Source organism: Rhopalosiphum maidis, chromosome 2 (genome assembly GCF_003676215.2).
Source record: "Rhopalosiphum maidis isolate BTI-1 chromosome 2, ASM367621v3, whole genome shotgun sequence".
Taxonomy (NCBI): Eukaryota; Metazoa; Arthropoda; class Insecta; order Hemiptera; family Aphididae; genus Rhopalosiphum; species Rhopalosiphum maidis.
Window position 1 is genome coordinate 92,695,386 of NC_040878.1, and position 17,070 is coordinate 92,712,455.

At 29.2% G+C, this 17,070-nt stretch overlaps 3 protein-coding genes and 1 long non-coding RNA gene across 4 annotated transcripts; all 4 read left to right on the top strand.

The window, feature by feature from the left end:
• Positions 1 to 2,164: 2,164 nt before the first annotated feature.
• Positions 2,165 to 2,853, top strand: LOC113552560 (KRAB-A domain-containing protein 2-like). The gene is made up of 2 exons (XM_026955418.1): positions 2,165 to 2,525; positions 2,597 to 2,853. Exons 1-2 carry the CDS (start codon positions 2,165 to 2,167, stop codon positions 2,851 to 2,853), a joined length of 618 nt encoding a protein of 205 aa, XP_026811219.1.
• On the top strand, positions 2,753 to 3,733 carry LOC113554359. The gene is made up of 3 exons (XM_026958170.1): positions 2,753 to 2,842; positions 3,008 to 3,226; positions 3,296 to 3,733. The coding sequence occupies exons 2-3, from the start codon at positions 3,079 to 3,081 to the stop codon at positions 3,574 to 3,576; spliced, it is 429 nt and encodes a 142-aa protein (XP_026813971.1). The 5' UTR covers positions 2,753 to 2,842; positions 3,008 to 3,078; the 3' UTR covers positions 3,577 to 3,733.
• Positions 3,734 to 4,027: 294 nt separating this feature from the next.
• Positions 4,028 to 5,965, top strand: LOC113552559. Its single transcript, XM_026955417.1, has 2 exons — positions 4,028 to 4,078; positions 4,640 to 5,965. The coding sequence occupies exons 1-2, from the start codon at positions 4,028 to 4,030 to the stop codon at positions 5,963 to 5,965; spliced, it is 1,377 nt and encodes a 458-aa protein (XP_026811218.1).
• Positions 5,966 to 15,578: 9,613 nt separating this feature from the next.
• Positions 15,579 to 16,779, top strand: LOC113554995. The gene is made up of 3 exons (XR_003405324.1): positions 15,579 to 15,631; positions 16,530 to 16,583; positions 16,741 to 16,779. It is a non-coding gene; the product is annotated as an uncharacterized LOC113554995 (long non-coding RNA).
• The last annotated feature ends 291 nt before the right edge of the window (positions 16,780 to 17,070 follow it).

Sequence of the window (17,070 nt, forward strand, 5' to 3'; positions counted from 1 at the left end):
AATTTCTTGAACACATTTTTATCATTACTCATATTTTACTTAACTGCTTAACGAACATTTTAATTAAACTGTGTCATCAAATTTGGAATAGATTTTTCATAATTCTGGACTTATGAATGATATTAACATTTTAAAATGGTGACTAATAATATAAATAAAATTGGGTAGGGATTCATTTGTGTCTAGGGCCCGGTTTTAAATGCAAACAATTAATTGTAGATTATAAACATATTTATGCATTAAAAATGTATATATTGTTTGTGAATATTATATTAATGTGTATAAATATTTAAAAAAATATATTAAGTATTTCAATATGTATTTACTATGAAAAAATTGAAATGTCATTAATAAAGGGAGTTATAAATTTATAAATGTATAACTAAGCTAAGTTAAAATTATTTTATTTAATGTTTATAAAATATTAAATATATCTTATAGGTATTGTAACTATCAATACGATTTTGAACTTATATTAAATTTTACTAAAAAATGTAATAAGATTATATTAGCTATACAAATAGAATCTATGTATTAGAAGATTTTAATCATATTATATTTTATTAGAATTATTTAAGTGTAAAAAATATACATTGTATAAAAAATGGGGCTCTTATGACTTAAAATAAGGTGTTATTACTTAAAGCATAAATGTAATTAACAAATATTAATTATATGTATATTTAACTTAATCATGTGTTGTGTTGCCCAATCATTGAATTTTTAAATACCTATACCTTATTCCAAAAATTAACTGAAATCTATCTACATGAATCCTAACTAATTCTAAAAAACCAAGTGCAATATGCTTCGGTCTTGAGAACAAAAAAAATTGTAGAGCAGCATCAGGGTTTATATGAATTATTATTTTTAATCTTTACATATGTGTATAAAACATATAAATGTGGGATGGTAACACTGGTGTTGGGCAGGCCAAACCATGGCGGTGTGATGACCTGTCTGGAGAGGGCATTGATGTTGTGACTCCCGACGAGTTATAGTGCCGAGAGTTTAGCCGTCGTGACATAATTTGTTTATTGTTTGTTTTTTAAATACTTAATTAATTTGTTTGTTACTTAAATACTTGTAATTTGTTGTTACGTTGTAATATATTGAGCCTAAGGCAGGCGCGGATCCAGAGTAATTATTAGGGGGGCATTTATATATATGTTACGGTAAATGATGTAAACGAGGTAAAAGACGTCATTCCCCGGTAAATGACATCATTTACCTAAAAATTGGTAAACGTTGTAAATGCAGACATTCTCCGGTTATTGTCGTCAATCACCAGTTTAATTGGAGAATGATGTTCAATATTTTTATGTCGATGTGAACGATCAGCGATAAGCGTGTAGGTGCTGAATAAGCTTCGTTAGTTGAAAATATCATGACGGAAGTAGATAGATAAACGAAAATCCCAACTAGCAATAACGTCGATAACCCGAGTAATAATATGAGATAATCTTTTAGTTTATTAGTTAGTATCTACGGGCATATTATAGCGAGTTGTATATGCGACGAGTGTGTGTTTAATAATATTATTTGTAAAAATTTGTGTCACCAGTGAACAAAATATATTAAAAGTTCGATTAAATTATAGTGTCATAGTTTTATTTAATTTTAATATTAAAGTATGGAGAACAAATTTAAAGCAGCAATTGACAAAATTGTCAGCAGTAAAAAGAGAGGTGACAATATATTTTATTTTAGTTTTGAAGAATACAACAACAAGATTCAAAAAATAAAAGAATTAAAAATTGGAACACTAAAAAAAACGGTAACGAATAAAAGACTTATACGTAAATATGATGTTGTGTCAATTGGGGGAAAAGAAAAATTGATTAAACCTATAGTTGATAATGAATCTGACGTTTTATATTACGTCACAGTAGACGAGTTGTTTGAAGTAATTCATGCCGCACATTTATCAGTAGGGCATGGTGGTAGAAATAGGATGATGGCTGTGTTAAAAACAAAATATTGTAATGTGACAACGGAGGCAGTTATGGCATATTTAGGTTTATGCAGTAATTGTCAAGTAAAACAATCAAATCCGAAAAGAGGGCTTGTGACAAAACCAATTCTACATTCCGCATTTAATTCAAGAGCGCAAATTGATTTGATTGACATGCAATCTCAAAACTATAATAATTATCGCTATATAATGAATTATCAAGATCATTTAACGAAATTTGTTATTTTAAAACCTCTGAAGACAAAAAGGGCCGAAGAAATCGCTTTAAATTTGATAGATATTTATACAATATTTGGTGCACCCGCTATACTCCACTCGGATAATGGTCGTGAGTTTGTTAATTCTATTATAACAAATTTAAATGAAATGTGGGGAGACATCAAAATTGTGCATGGCAAGCCTCGTCATAGCCAGACCCAAGGATCAATTGAACGCGCGAATAGGGACGTTGAAGAAATTTTGGCTTCTTGGATGACTGATAATAAATCAAAAGACTGGCAAATGGCATTAAAATTTGTGCAATTTCAAAAAAATCGGGCTTTGAACTCAGGTAAGCTATTAACTAAAAACAATTTTTTTTAATAATTTTTATTTTTATTAATTAATTAATTTTTTTAATAGGTATTGGAAGATCACCATACGAGGCGATGTTTGGTTGTACAGCGAGAACAGGGTTAGCTTCAGTAGGGATACCTTACGATGAAATAGAAAAACTTAAGTCAGAAGAGGATATTGAAGAGCTATTTAATAACAGCAACCATTCAGATCATATTAATGCAGTAGAAGACGATTTAGTCAGTGTTGGAGATCTTGAAAATGAAGTAAACTTGGAGACTGAAAATGATTTAAGAAATACTAAAGACATAGGTAATTATTAAATATTTATTATATGTAATTTGGTAAAAATGCTTGCATATTTCTGCATATTTAATGGTATATTTAATATTTTAATATTTAATAAAATAATGTATAAAATAATAGTTTGTAAATTACAAAAAAAAAAATAAAATAGCAATCGTCATCTATTTACAGATAAAAGGATTGAAAAAATTAAAGACCAACGACAAAAATCGGTTATCTGTCTTGAAAAACAAGCGTCAAAAATGTTGAGATTGACTAACGAAAAATTTTCAAAGCTTGATGTCGGTACAACTGTTCGTGTCCCAATACCAGATGTCGATAGAGCACGAGGTTCTCCGCGTAATTTACTTGCTGTTATTATTTCATGCGAAAATGACATGTATAAATTATGTAAGCCAACTTTAATTTGATAATTTTTATTTAATTTAAATAAAATAAATACCCGAATGTTTGAACCAGGTACAGAATATGGGGTGTTGAAACACAAATATACACGAGCACAAATTTCTCCGTGTAAAGAAAAATTTCTAGAGCTAGATGAAGCCATGAAAAAAATTAAAGACAGGGAAATAACATTAAGAGAAGCCGCAGGACACGGAATAGCTGGTCATCAAGGATTTAATCGATGCAACTGCAAAACTGGTTGTGGTACTAAAAAATGTGCTTGCAATGCAGCGGAAATGTTGTGCAGTTCAAAATGTCATGGAAACCAAAATTGTCACAATAAATCATTATTATAAATAGTACCTATAGTAAAACAATCAGTGTATTATTTGAGATTTATCATCATTTACCACTAGTTTTGGTAAATGACATCAATGACCGGTGAAAGATGTACATTTGAATTTAAAATCTGGTTTTTTACATCATTTACCTATATAATCGAATCATTTTGGTAAAAGATGTCATCCACCGGAGAATGACGACATTCACCAATATTCATCTTTCACCGTAACATATATAAAACTCCGGCCCACGACAGAACGACCGTAAAAACTCGTCCGACGCTGCGCATCGATTCCCCTTCCATATACCGATCGGAAGCCGGTCGGCAACGATCGCCGACAGGCATCGTTGACATTCGTTTATACGTAGCGATAGCAGTAGCAACGATTTTTCAATTTTTGTTTTTGAACCGCCGTTTATGTTTTCCCGATTTTTTTTTGCGATTACATTTATTTTGTATTTAAAATGGACAATCTCATTCAAGTGACACCCACAAAAAAGAATCGGAGAGGAAAGGTAAGCATTTTCATATATCTTTATATTATGCAATAGCTATTTACTAGGCTTTAAAAAACACGTTTAAAAAAAAAAAAAACTATTAAGACGTTTATACCGTTAAAAACAGCTTTTTTTTATGTTTTTTAAAGATAGTTTTTTTATGTGTATAAACGTGTTTTGTTTTGTTAAAATATGTTTTTTGTTTTGTTAAAGCCATGTTTTTTGATAAGGTTAGGTTAAAAAACGTTACGATTTTACATATTTTATTTTAAAAAACGTTACGACTTAATATATTTTATTTTAAAAAACGTTACGACTTAATATATTTTATTTTAAAAAACGTTACGACTTTACATATTTTATTTTAAAAATCATTAAAGGTTTCAGGAGTAAAAATATTGTTTAAAACGCACGTTTATTATTTATGTTTTAAACGTTTAAAAAAAATCATTTTTTTCCGTCGTGAAAATATCTAGTTTAACTTCAGAGTAAAATAGTAAATGCGTTTATAATAATAATTTAATAAAGTAAAAGTAAAAAATCGAATAAAAATTACATTTCACAATATTTTTTACTTAGGTTGTTCATTCTGGCCAGAAACAAATCGTCATAAATATATACAAAGATCTATTGAAAACAGAACCTGATATAAAATATGATAATTTATTGAACAAAATATCTACAAGAAGTGGTATTGGAATCGGAACAATTAAAAGGACTATCAGGGAATATAAGTTTACTGGCACACTATCCTCACCAGTTAATAAAAAGAACAGACCAAGTGTAGTTGATAAATTGGACGATTTCGACAAAAATGCAATTCGTCAAAAAATCCACGCATTCTGGTTTAGACGAGAAATTCCGACTTTACCGAAAATGTTACAAGTGATAAACGATGATCCTGATCTTCCTAGTTTTTCACGTACTTCACTTCAAAGGTTGTTGAAGGATTTGCAATTCGAATACACCAAAAGAAATAGAAACAGTGCTCTTACTGAAAGAGAGGATCTTGTTTTATGGAGACGGAAATATATTGCTGACATACGACGTTATCGCAAGGAAGGAAAAACAATTTATTTTTTGGACGAGACGTGGATCAACGCCGGAGATTGTTCATCAAGAGTGTGGGTCGACAAAACTGTGAAATCACACAGAGATGCGTTTAACAGAGGCTTAACTACCGGGTCAAAGAATCCTACTGGAAGAAGCAAGTGGCTCATTGTTGTTCACATTGGGTCGACCGAGGGTTTCGTCGCAGGTGGTCTTTTGTGTTTTGAATCCAAAAAAAACACATCAGACTACCACGACGAAATGAACGGCGATACATTTTTCGAATGGTTCTGTAGCGTTTTACCTTTATTAAAAGACGACTCGGTTATAGTGATGGATAACGCACCGTACCATTCGGTGAAAAAAGATCACCTACCGACCCCCTCATGGACGAAGGCAGCAATAATTGAATGGCTCGAGTCAAAAGGCGTCAATATCACCGAACCCTTGGTGAAGTTTGAACTATTTCAAAAAGTGCGACAGATCAAACATCAATACGACTTGTTTATTGTTGAGGAAGAGGCGAAAAAACACAATCAAATTGTATTGCGTTTACCACCGTACCATTGCGAACTTAATCCAATTGAGTTGGCATGGTCGGTGGTAAAAGGACATGTCAAAAAAAATAACACGACATATAAATTGAACGACGTTCGTCAATTATTAAACGACGGTATAAAAAAGGTGACACCTGAAATGTGGTCCAATTTTGTGTCACATACGATTAAAGAAGAGGACAAATTTTGGCAGTTGGACTTCATTTCTGATAAGATGTTGGAAGAAACACAGGCATCGACATCGCACGTGTTAACTATAACCGGAGAGACGACTTCTGATTCAGAAAACAGTGATTGAAATTTTTTTATATTTGTACATAATCATGTTTGTTAATTTATTATTGTATTTTTAAGTTGTTAATTATATTTGTATATAGAATTTTGACTACTATTGTAATATAGGCAAAAATAAAAACTATTAAATATAACATGTATACAAAGTAGAGTAATAAAATAAATTTTTTTTAAATATATTTTTCATTTGGTTTAGTTATAAACAGGCATGTGCCTAATCAATAAATGTTAAAATATTAAAAACAATGATAATCAATAAATTATGGTATTTAGTAAAAAAAGTAGATAATCATATCACATAAAAAAAAATGCTGGTATTTTTTTTATTATTTACGTAGATTTTAAATGTGTTATAATATCGGTGGAAAAAATGTATCAATGCTCTCCCAGTTTATTATTTTAGGTTCTTCATTTAATCAATAATATCTATGATTATTTATTATGTTTATAACAAAAAATACCACTTGTATTATAATACACAATGGAACTAGCGCGGCGATGCAATGCATTTGCTATGTGTTTTTATGAACCGCTGTATACACGCCGCCGAGTAGTGGGAATAGAACTATGGTGGGAGAAAATCAGGTTGACAGCGCTCGCAACGTTCAGTATCGATGCGCGGATTACGGTCGTTCTCTCGTGGGCCGGAGTATAATAGGGGTGGCCAACACGACTATGTACGCGAGCCACATATATTAATGCAATTATATCAGGAGCCAAATTATCTAATCTGTACTTATATACCACAAAATTAATAAAGATAGCTAACATCCGATAAAAATATCAAATTACGAAATATGAAATTATAAAATAATATTAATAATAATAATAAAACATTTTTTTTTTTATAAATGTATGCAAAAAAAATTAAAATTTTGGTTTTTGTAAATAAGACCGCGAGCCGCATACGTCGATGAAGAGAGCCGCAATTTGGCCATCCCTGAATTATATATTGTACAATAATTATATTATTATATTTTAATTTTATTAAACATATATACATAATCAATGCTATTACTATAAATATTTCTTTAATTTTTAAAGGAATTAACTTACAACTAAAAATTAATAAAAAAACCTAGGTAGATGCATTAAAAAGAACACTATTTAAGAACAATTAGTAAAAACTATTAAAAAACTATTGAATATTAGTAAACCATCAATAATTATAAAGCAAAATCTAATTTTATTTTTGTTTATGAAAAATATTCGACATATTTTGTTAAATTTATATTTAATGATTCGAAATATTCAATGTTTGTTTGAAAAAATTTTCATTGTAAATGTTATCTATACAATTGTCTCTGCATTAATAAATTGTTATTACAATATGTGTTTATGTGTGAAAAAAGTTGACTAAAATACATATATTATTTATAAAATGGTGTGGGTCTTACACTTTCACTAATTATTCAAAGAGATACAGACTTTAAATAATAATGAAACAAATTGGTTTGCGCGGTAATACAACGTGAGTTGAGAACTCAATAATTTCACTAAATTATAATTTATAATATGTATTCAACAACATATTTAATTTTAAATCACATCATCTTCTTAAGCACATACCTAGGGTTATGAAAAAAAATTCTGATTCTTCGTTCGGCATCTGTAGCGTCGTCAGTCGGCACAATTGGAAATTACAGAATTATAAATAAAACTATCCACTAAACAATGTATTTATTATTATTTAATGTAAATAAAAACTAAATATAAGATCCTAAACTATAAAAAAATTTAATTTTTTCATCGTTTGACATATTAATTAAATAAATTGATTTTTTTTTCGTGATTTGGGGGAGGCATCGCTCTCATGGCGCACCCCCCTTGAATTCGCGACTGGCCTAAGGTTAATATTCCTCTAACGTTATTCTTACTGATCCCACATTTTGGGGGCCTGTCTGGGATCGTAATCGAAAACCGTTATTCTGAATTGTGTAGCCTGGGCGGAGAGCCTGTACCGATTGTCTTGTTGGTGAGTGCCGTTCGTTTATGTAATAGTGCGTGGTTCGAAATTCGCCGTTTACTCGTGTGTAAAACTGTCGTACTGTGTACAGAGTACACCTTTGTTGTTTCGTGCGCGGGAAAACCGTGGTGCGTTGGATATTGTTGTATATCGCCATTTTCATAACCTCAAATTGTCGCTTATCAACAAAGAAGTTTATCGTATCAGTACCGTGGTTATTAGTTAATCTAACCGTGGTATTTGTATCGGCTGATGTGACTGCGCGAGTTGTTGCACACTGTTATCATTGATAAAGCGCGAACCGTGTTACGGCTAATTGTTGTTTGCGTGTTGTGTGATTGTGAGAATTCCGGTCGCATAATGCCTCCTTGTAAACAGAAGTAAAGTCAGCAGCCAGGAAGCAGTCGTCGAGCATTAGTAGTGTTCACCTTGAGACTGAAACTCCAAGTGGCAATCTGATCAAATTTTGCGATGTCCAAGACGCGTTGTCACGCTTTACGGGTGATGGTTATTGTTCGGTGGTGAAGTGGCTCAATGACTTCGAAGAAATGGCGTTGTTGTGCGTTTGATCAGACCTACACAAGTTTGTTTACTGTAAACGCCTGCTCTTAGGAACGGCGCAGGCTTTTGTTGGGTCAGAAGATGGTTTAAGTTCATGGACAGTGTTACGCGCTCGGTTGGTTAGTGAGTTTCGTAGTCGACTAACATCAGCAGATGTTCACCGATTGGTCTACATCGATTTTAAGCAACGAAATGAAATGTTGTTGCAATACCTGTATCGCATGCGTGAATTGTGTATGGTAATCCACTGTGAATTCTTAGCACGACTAAGAGTTGCTCAACAGGAAGATTTCCGCATACAACAGATGACTATCGATGATCAAACTTTCACTACAGTCGGAGGGCTGATATATGAGATTCACAATGGCCAAAACTTTCTGGTGGTTCCATGTAAGATGCAGAATGAAGTAATAAGGAATGCACACCATATTGGTCATTTTGGGATAATGAAAACTGAAGCCCTGATCTAACGTGACTATTCCATCACTGACTTAAGGAATAAAATTGGCAAGGTAATAAATAATTGTGTCACTTGTATACTTGCTAATCGGAAGCAAGGCAAAAAAGAAGGGTTCCTACACAGTATCGATAAAGGAGACACCCCTTTATCCGTGTGGCTTATAGACTTCCTTGGTCCGCTGACACCAACACCGAAGGGATACCGACACATTCTGGCTGTAATCGATGGGTTCACAGAGTTCTGCTGGTTATTTCCTAATAGAAGTGTCACAGCTAAAGAAGTCATCGACAAGTTGGCAGTGATGGAGGCTACTTTTGGTAATCCGGAAAAACTAGTGTCGGATAGAGGGACTGCATTCACTTCAAAAGACTTAAGTAATTATTGTTCAGAACGAAAGATCCGTCACATTCTTATAACTACAGGTGTACCGAGGGCTAACGGTCAAGTGGAAAGACTGAATACCATTATTATAAATGTATTAGTAAAGTTAAGTATGACTGAGCCTGATCAGTGGTATCGTCAGGTGCCAAAAGTCCAGATGGCATTGAATGGGTCATATCAGCGTTCCATAGGGATGACTCCATTCAAATAGGTCATCGGAGTAGAGATGAACCACTCACAGTATCAGTCAATCAAAGAGACAGTGCAGATTGAATATGGTAGATGTCACGAGGAAGGTCAGGAAGAAAACAGACAGCTTGCAAAGAAACAGATACAGAAAGTGCAGATTCAATAGCAACGTGCGTTTAACAAATTCAGAAAGGAGGCCGTCAGTTATCGACTAGGGGATCTAGTTGCTATCAAGAGAACGCAGTTTCTTACCAAGTTCAAAACTATGTAGAAAGTTTTTTGGACCTTAATAGGACGCGAAGGTAACGAACATTACAAGGTGCTAAGAGTCGGCATACATGAGGAACCTGAGCAAAGCTTTTCCTGTGCTGAGTATATGAAGCCGTGGTGTTCCGTTGACCAGGACCAAGCTGAGGAGTCAGATGATTAAGATACAGCTTCCGAGGCAGACGCTGTTCAAGGTGGGAGAATGTGGGATGATAACACTGGTGTTGGTTAGGCCAAGCGATGTGATGACTTGTCTGAAGAGGGCATTGATGTTGTGACGCCCGACGAGTTATAGTGCCGAGAGTTTAGCCGTCGTTACATAATTTGTTTGTTGTTTGTTTCTTAAATACTTAATTAATTTGTTTGTTACTTAAATACTTGTAATTTGTTGTTACGTTGTAATATATTGAGCCTAAGGTTAACATTCGTCTAACGTTATTCCTACTGATCCCACATAAATTATGTAGAACAATATTTCAACATATATCATAAGAACATATATCTTTGAAAAAATTGTCTTATACATAAAATTTTATATTAAAATATATGTATATTGTATAGGATATATTAAAATCGGTATCCAGATCACTCTTGTCCAGCATTTTCTTTCTTTCCATATTTCAATATTTGTATAAAAATTTGAATGATTTTGGATGTTTCACGCAAACTAGACGTAGGACAAGCACAGTAAACAATGACCAAAATTCATTTGCCGCATTGATCAAATTCATTATAATATATTTCAATATTATAATTCATTGTATTAATTATCTTGTAATTAAATTTTTTTCAAGACATGTTCTACATCGTTTTGAAGATAATTAATATCATTCATTACTTTAATACTTATAATTTATAATGTTAACTGTTAATAGTATTTTATTGTTTTTACTATATCACACAGAATTATACTTTAACAAATTATACAAATTAATATCACTAAAGAAATACAGAACGAATAGAACGATAATATTTAAAACTAAGTTAGCCTAGACCATGGTTGTAGACATGGCTGTAACTAGGATTTAATAGTTACAGTGGCTAAAGTCCTAGTAAACCAAAGTTAAAATAATTTGAAGGATTATTTAGGCTAAAAAGTAAAACCTTATAAAGGGGCTAAATACAAATATAGGGGTGTTAAGCTCCCTAGTTACGGCGATAGTTGTAGATTGAACTATTTAAATATTTTATTCTATAAATAGAATGTTGCTGCGTAATTGATCGAATTATGATATAATATGTAAGGATTATATTGTTCAAAAAACTGTGCACAGTGCACAATCTCTATTCTCTACCGTCTTTGATATTCGTTATCTCTCTCTACGCCATATTATTCTCTGCTTTTACTACGGACCATACAAAGGTATTAGGTATAATCACAGTATAATATGTATCTTAGTCCACGTTTTTTACTCTTATACCACAGTCTTTACAAACAAAATGTACCCGTTTATTTAGAGTGATAAGCACTTGTCCGAAAAATGATAAGAGTGGTAGTCCTTTGGACGATTGCACCCAACTCAACCTACAGGTACAGGTACAAAGTTCATTATCATTGTTGCGTTGAACGATAGTCGATAACGAGTTTATTATACGTGAAAATATGTACCTATCATTATTATTTATTACCCATGTGACTACTGGTCTTCAGAAATAAGAAATATTATAAAAACCGAAAACCGTTCAAATTTCAAAAGCTTTATCTCGCTAACGAATTAACAAAAAATAATAATTTGAACGTTAGAATTCATGAAAAAAATATCCCTACTATTTTATATCATTTTAAATATAGGTTGCCATATGAAAATCAAAAGTCGATAGTGTTTTTACTATTAAATATAAGAGTGAAAAAAATAGAATTTTATATAGTTTTAGAAAAGCATAAAATCAAAAATTTTGAAGAAAAAAAAATTGAAAAAATCAATAATTTTTGAAATAATGAGTGTTGTTTGATAAAAGAATCAGCCTGGTATATATTACCTAAATACATTATACATACGTTATAGTATTGTTTGTGGTTATAGGTTAGGTATAGGTTAGGTTATATTAGCTAATAATATATATATATATATATATATATATATATATATTACCTATATACATACGTATATAGGTGTGCTATTAGTTATTATAGTGAGTCTCAAATTTTATTTATAAAATTCATGGTCTGCATAACAAAAGGTTGGAAACCACTGATTTAGGTTATTTACCGATTTTACGGTCTGAATTAAAAAAAGGTAATTATTCTTATTAAATGTAGTTAAAACTTAGCAACTAGGGGACATTTACACAGCCTAACGGAGTGTACTAATATGTATTTAATATTTTTAGGACACCTAATAATATGGCCTCCTCATTAAAATATACAATAGAAAAATGAAAAAAAATGTAAACCATAAATGTGTGATGTGTTTGTAGATATATGGGTTTTTAAAAATTAACAATGACTCATTAAATTATTATTGTAATGTGTACTTAGTTGTTGATAAAATACATAAACGCCAAATTTAATATCATCTTAATTTTCAGAAAATAATGATATTCTTTATTCGTAACGCAACGTATATGCTTGTGTTTTGTGGTTCTCCTAACAATAACTATGATTTCTTATAAAGTTTTAATAACATTGTCAGTGATAGTGATATATATTATAAAGTATAGTAATGCTGGCGACAAAGGTAACAAATAACAATGATTTTATAATTAAATAAATATATGAAAGTGACATTAAGTAGTATTCATATTATTATATTTTATATTATTTATTTATTAAATTTTAAAATTTTAATTGGTATAATTTAACGAATTTTAATTTACTAGAATTTCATGGTAAGTAGATAGAATTTTAAAAATTATATAAGTAAAATATACTATTATATAAAACATTTTTCAAATGCAGATAGGACTTTATTATTATTCGTTAATAATATTCAAGACAGTAGTTAATTCAATTTAAAGCTGCTCACATTTTCTAATTCTCAATTATTGTATCATATTAATGTAAACAAAGTCAATCTTTGCGTATAAAGAAAAATAATTTGTATAATAATTACGCCTTGTAAATTTGAATATAATTAATAATAAACCATAAAAATGTTTATCAAAGTATTTAATAGAATAGTATAACAATAAAAAAAAAGTGTATATTTTATGTTATTTATGCTTATTATATAATTTTAATTAATTGTTTGTTATTTTGTATAGAATGCTATGGTAAATGACGTCAAATTATTAAGCTTTTCATTTTAAAAATGATTTATACAATTTAACCACGATAAATAAGATGTATTATATTAGGTTGTTTGCATATCTTTAGGGTTCTTAAACAATAAGGTCAATGTAAATCATGTAGTAATATAGAATTCGAAATTTAAAACATATATATATATATTTATCCACATCTAACATATTTTTATGATCTACCTTTATTCACGTCTGTGAAGTTTGCCTTTTCAACTTTCTCTATCTACATCAAATCTACACCAATATTTTTGGACTTATTTGGAATTATTTGTAACCAATTTTTCTGAATGCATAGAATTGGTGTGCCGTCATGGTCATGGTAATTTGGTTGTGCGTCAATTCGTCGTTTATCGATGTTTGCGATAATTATTTGACTATTTATAGTTGTATTAGCTTATTTCAAGTGTTAACAATTTAATATAAAATTCAAAATTTAAAAATTGGTAATATAACTATACCTTAGGGTTACTAACCTAATACAACTTTGTATAGTCAAATATTTGTTGCCAACATAGATAAGTAACGAATTAACGCGCGATCAAATGTAGTATGCGTCAAAATTACTTGCGGCGAAATGTGCGTCCAAATTATCGCGACGAATTAACGTGTAACCAAATTACCATGACAAAATTATGTATATCTCAACTTCGCATATCCTTCCAATTTTATTCTATTAACTTCAAACTTTTACCAATTTTATGCAAATTTTTTCTCCTAAAACACTACTTAACATTACCTAATTATTTGAAAATAATTTTCTTAAATATTTTTTTTTTATATAATTATATATTTAATGCTTGTTAATTTGATATTTATAACGCCGGTTTATAATTTATAGAGACATTAAATAATTGTGGAATTGGAAGTAAGTACTTGGGTATAATTTTATAACGCTGACTTTAACTTTTGGATTATTCATTTCATATTTGTTAAGATTACATTTTATAAATTCAAATTTTGTTTAGCATGTTTCTTTGTTATTCAGATGAAATAGTTTCAACTATTATATGATATAGCTTTTTTTAATCTAATTTACAAATAAATGTATGTTTTAAGCTGATTGATTTTCAACATCAATATAAATTAACTTGTAACATATTATTTTTATAGTTTTTGGATTTTTAAATTACTGTTATATTATGCAATATGGTAAGTTGTTGAGTGATGCTAATCTAAAAACTATAAACATGTAAAAAAGTCTGAAATTATATGTAAACATAATTTTTATGCTGAGAGATATATTTGATTATTAAACTTTCGGTTAATAAATTATAGGTATACTACGAAAGGATTTTGCAATATTCACATTTAAAATAGTGGCTCACACAGAGATATGTTTCACGATTATATTTTCAGTTATATTGGATTATGATTTGATAAAAAAATTGCAAAATCAATACGGAGTATTTAAATCATCATATAATTTATAATGTTACAGCATACGAAAACCTAATCATTTTTTTGATAATTCTCCAAAAACGTCTATTTTTAGATAATAATTATAAAACCACAATAGAAATACAATCATCTATATAGGCATCATCTACCTACAATATTAAAACATTTTTACACTAAGTAACAGCTTATGACATATGCAGAGTAATTTGACTAGTATTGTATGTAAAACAATTATAGTTTTTCGTAAATTTCGTTATATTTAACATTTAATTGTTGAAAAATAAACGTTATCTTATGTCAGTAGTCAATTATGACGAATATTTTTTGAAATGCGATTAAAAACTGTGAAGTGTAAGTCCTTAGATTTTATACAATAGTTAAAATATATATTAATTATAAATGTTGTTAGTAAAACTTAACCACAATGCCAGTGGAATAACTATACATATTTTTATGTTTTCATGTTTGGCAATTTACACTAAATATAAAATACAGATTAAAAAAATTATATATCCAATTTATTATTATAGTGTGAACCGACAAATCTTTCTGTAATGCTTATATTAGGGTTTAGAAGCCTTGTTAGTTTTGTACCTTGTGAAATCTTAGCAGTTGTGTATCCTCCGCTACCTACCCATTCTTATTATTATAATATAGACTACCTAGATCAGCGGTTCTCGAACTGGCGTGAATGCGTGGTACATGGAAGCTCAAAGGTGGTATGCGAAGAAAATCTTTATAAAAAAACTTGAATTAATTATTATTCTTTATTAAGATTAAATATTATTTGGTTTATTCAATATTAGCTTGATATAATATATTAATGTCGTTATAAATTTCTTTTTAAGAATTAAATATTTATTTTGTAGTTCCTAGTAAAATAATATTTTAAATACAAAATAATCGTATACATTATTATATGCAAAAAAAAGTCAAGTGATACATAAAAATTTTCAAACTGTGTATGTGGTTCGTGAATATAAAAAGATTGAAATCCTTTAATATGTCTGCCTGCATATTGATTTTAATTCCATTATTCATAATAATTTAAATAATCGTGAACATGGAAATAACAACAAATGTAACAATAAAATGTGATATTTTTATATGGGTGACTATTATTTAAAAATTTACTATTACAGAAAATTCTGACGAGTTCATAAATGTTTTACAAAAATATAAATTTTGGAAATCAAATTTTAAAGGTAAGTTTTAAAATTTGTATTGTGAATTATGTATTTTGGTTTACACAGTGTAAACAATTAAATATTTTAATAAATTAGATTTACACTTTGGGCAATATTAATATTGCATGCTCATTTATCTAAAAGTGATGATTATAAATGAAGGCTATATTCAAATCAATGTTATAAATTCAAAAAAGTACCATTAAAATGGCTATCTTATATAAATGTGTAATAACGATAAAATTGTATTTTAATTTAATGAAGTTAAAATATTGTTTCAAGTAATTTTTATTTTCACGACGATTCTAACAAAATATACAAATTATAAATAGAATTTTAATTATTCTCTTATTTATATTCGAAAGATAGTACGGGAGTGTTATAATATAATAAATATCTCCCTAACAATCAACATTGACAACGAAAATATATCTTGGCAACCGTGAGTTAAATACCTCAGCTTGAAAATGGACAAGTGGCTAACAGCAGTCACATATTTCATCCAAACTTTAACAACCATCCAGCGCCTTCCCATATTGACTGTTCATAGGCTTGACACTCTTTTGGATTTAGTTTGGATAGATATAATTTATAAATTATAAGAAACATATATTACATGGTTGTCAAATTCCTGGTAATTTGAATTAGAAATTATATAGTATTAGGTGTTTATGATCTTTGTTAGATTCTTCTTTCATTGTGTTTCTCCTTGATTAAGTTTTAGATATAATGTAGAATTGAGTGATGCTCGATATTTTAATTAGGACGAATAAACCAATTCTGATAAAAATTTTAAGATATTAGATAAATGTCATATTCTGTTACTAAAAATACTATACAGTTAATAAAATTATTCGTTTAAACGGATTACATAATATTTACAATAAAGATAATACTCTAATTCTAAATTTTATAGAAACTGCAATACAATACTATGATTATGCTAAAAAACAACAATGTGATAAGAATAGTAAGTACATATAATTTTTGAATGTAATTGTTTATATAATAATTTACATAAAGACTTGAATTTAACTCAGTTATTACATTACACAGATATGTTTTGTTTTTGTCTTTTGTACTATGTTATCTACCCACATAAAAACTTTATTATTCATTTATCACAGATACTCCAAAATCTCCACAGGAATATTGTAATGATGTCAGTGAGTAAAAAAATTTTAGAAATGTGCAATTTTCTGTTATAATATTCTATGGTCTATGCTTTCAAAATATAAATTTGAAAATTATATGAATAGATTTGCAGAGTTGCACTTCTAAGAAAATAACATAATATAAACCTAAATATTTTTAAAATATTATTGTATATAAAATTTAATTTTAATTAATAATATTAATAAATAATTTTAATTTTAATGTTTATATGCATGTAATAATGTTTGTTATATACCTACTTTCATATAAATAAAATACACACCTTTTATTACAAATAAAAA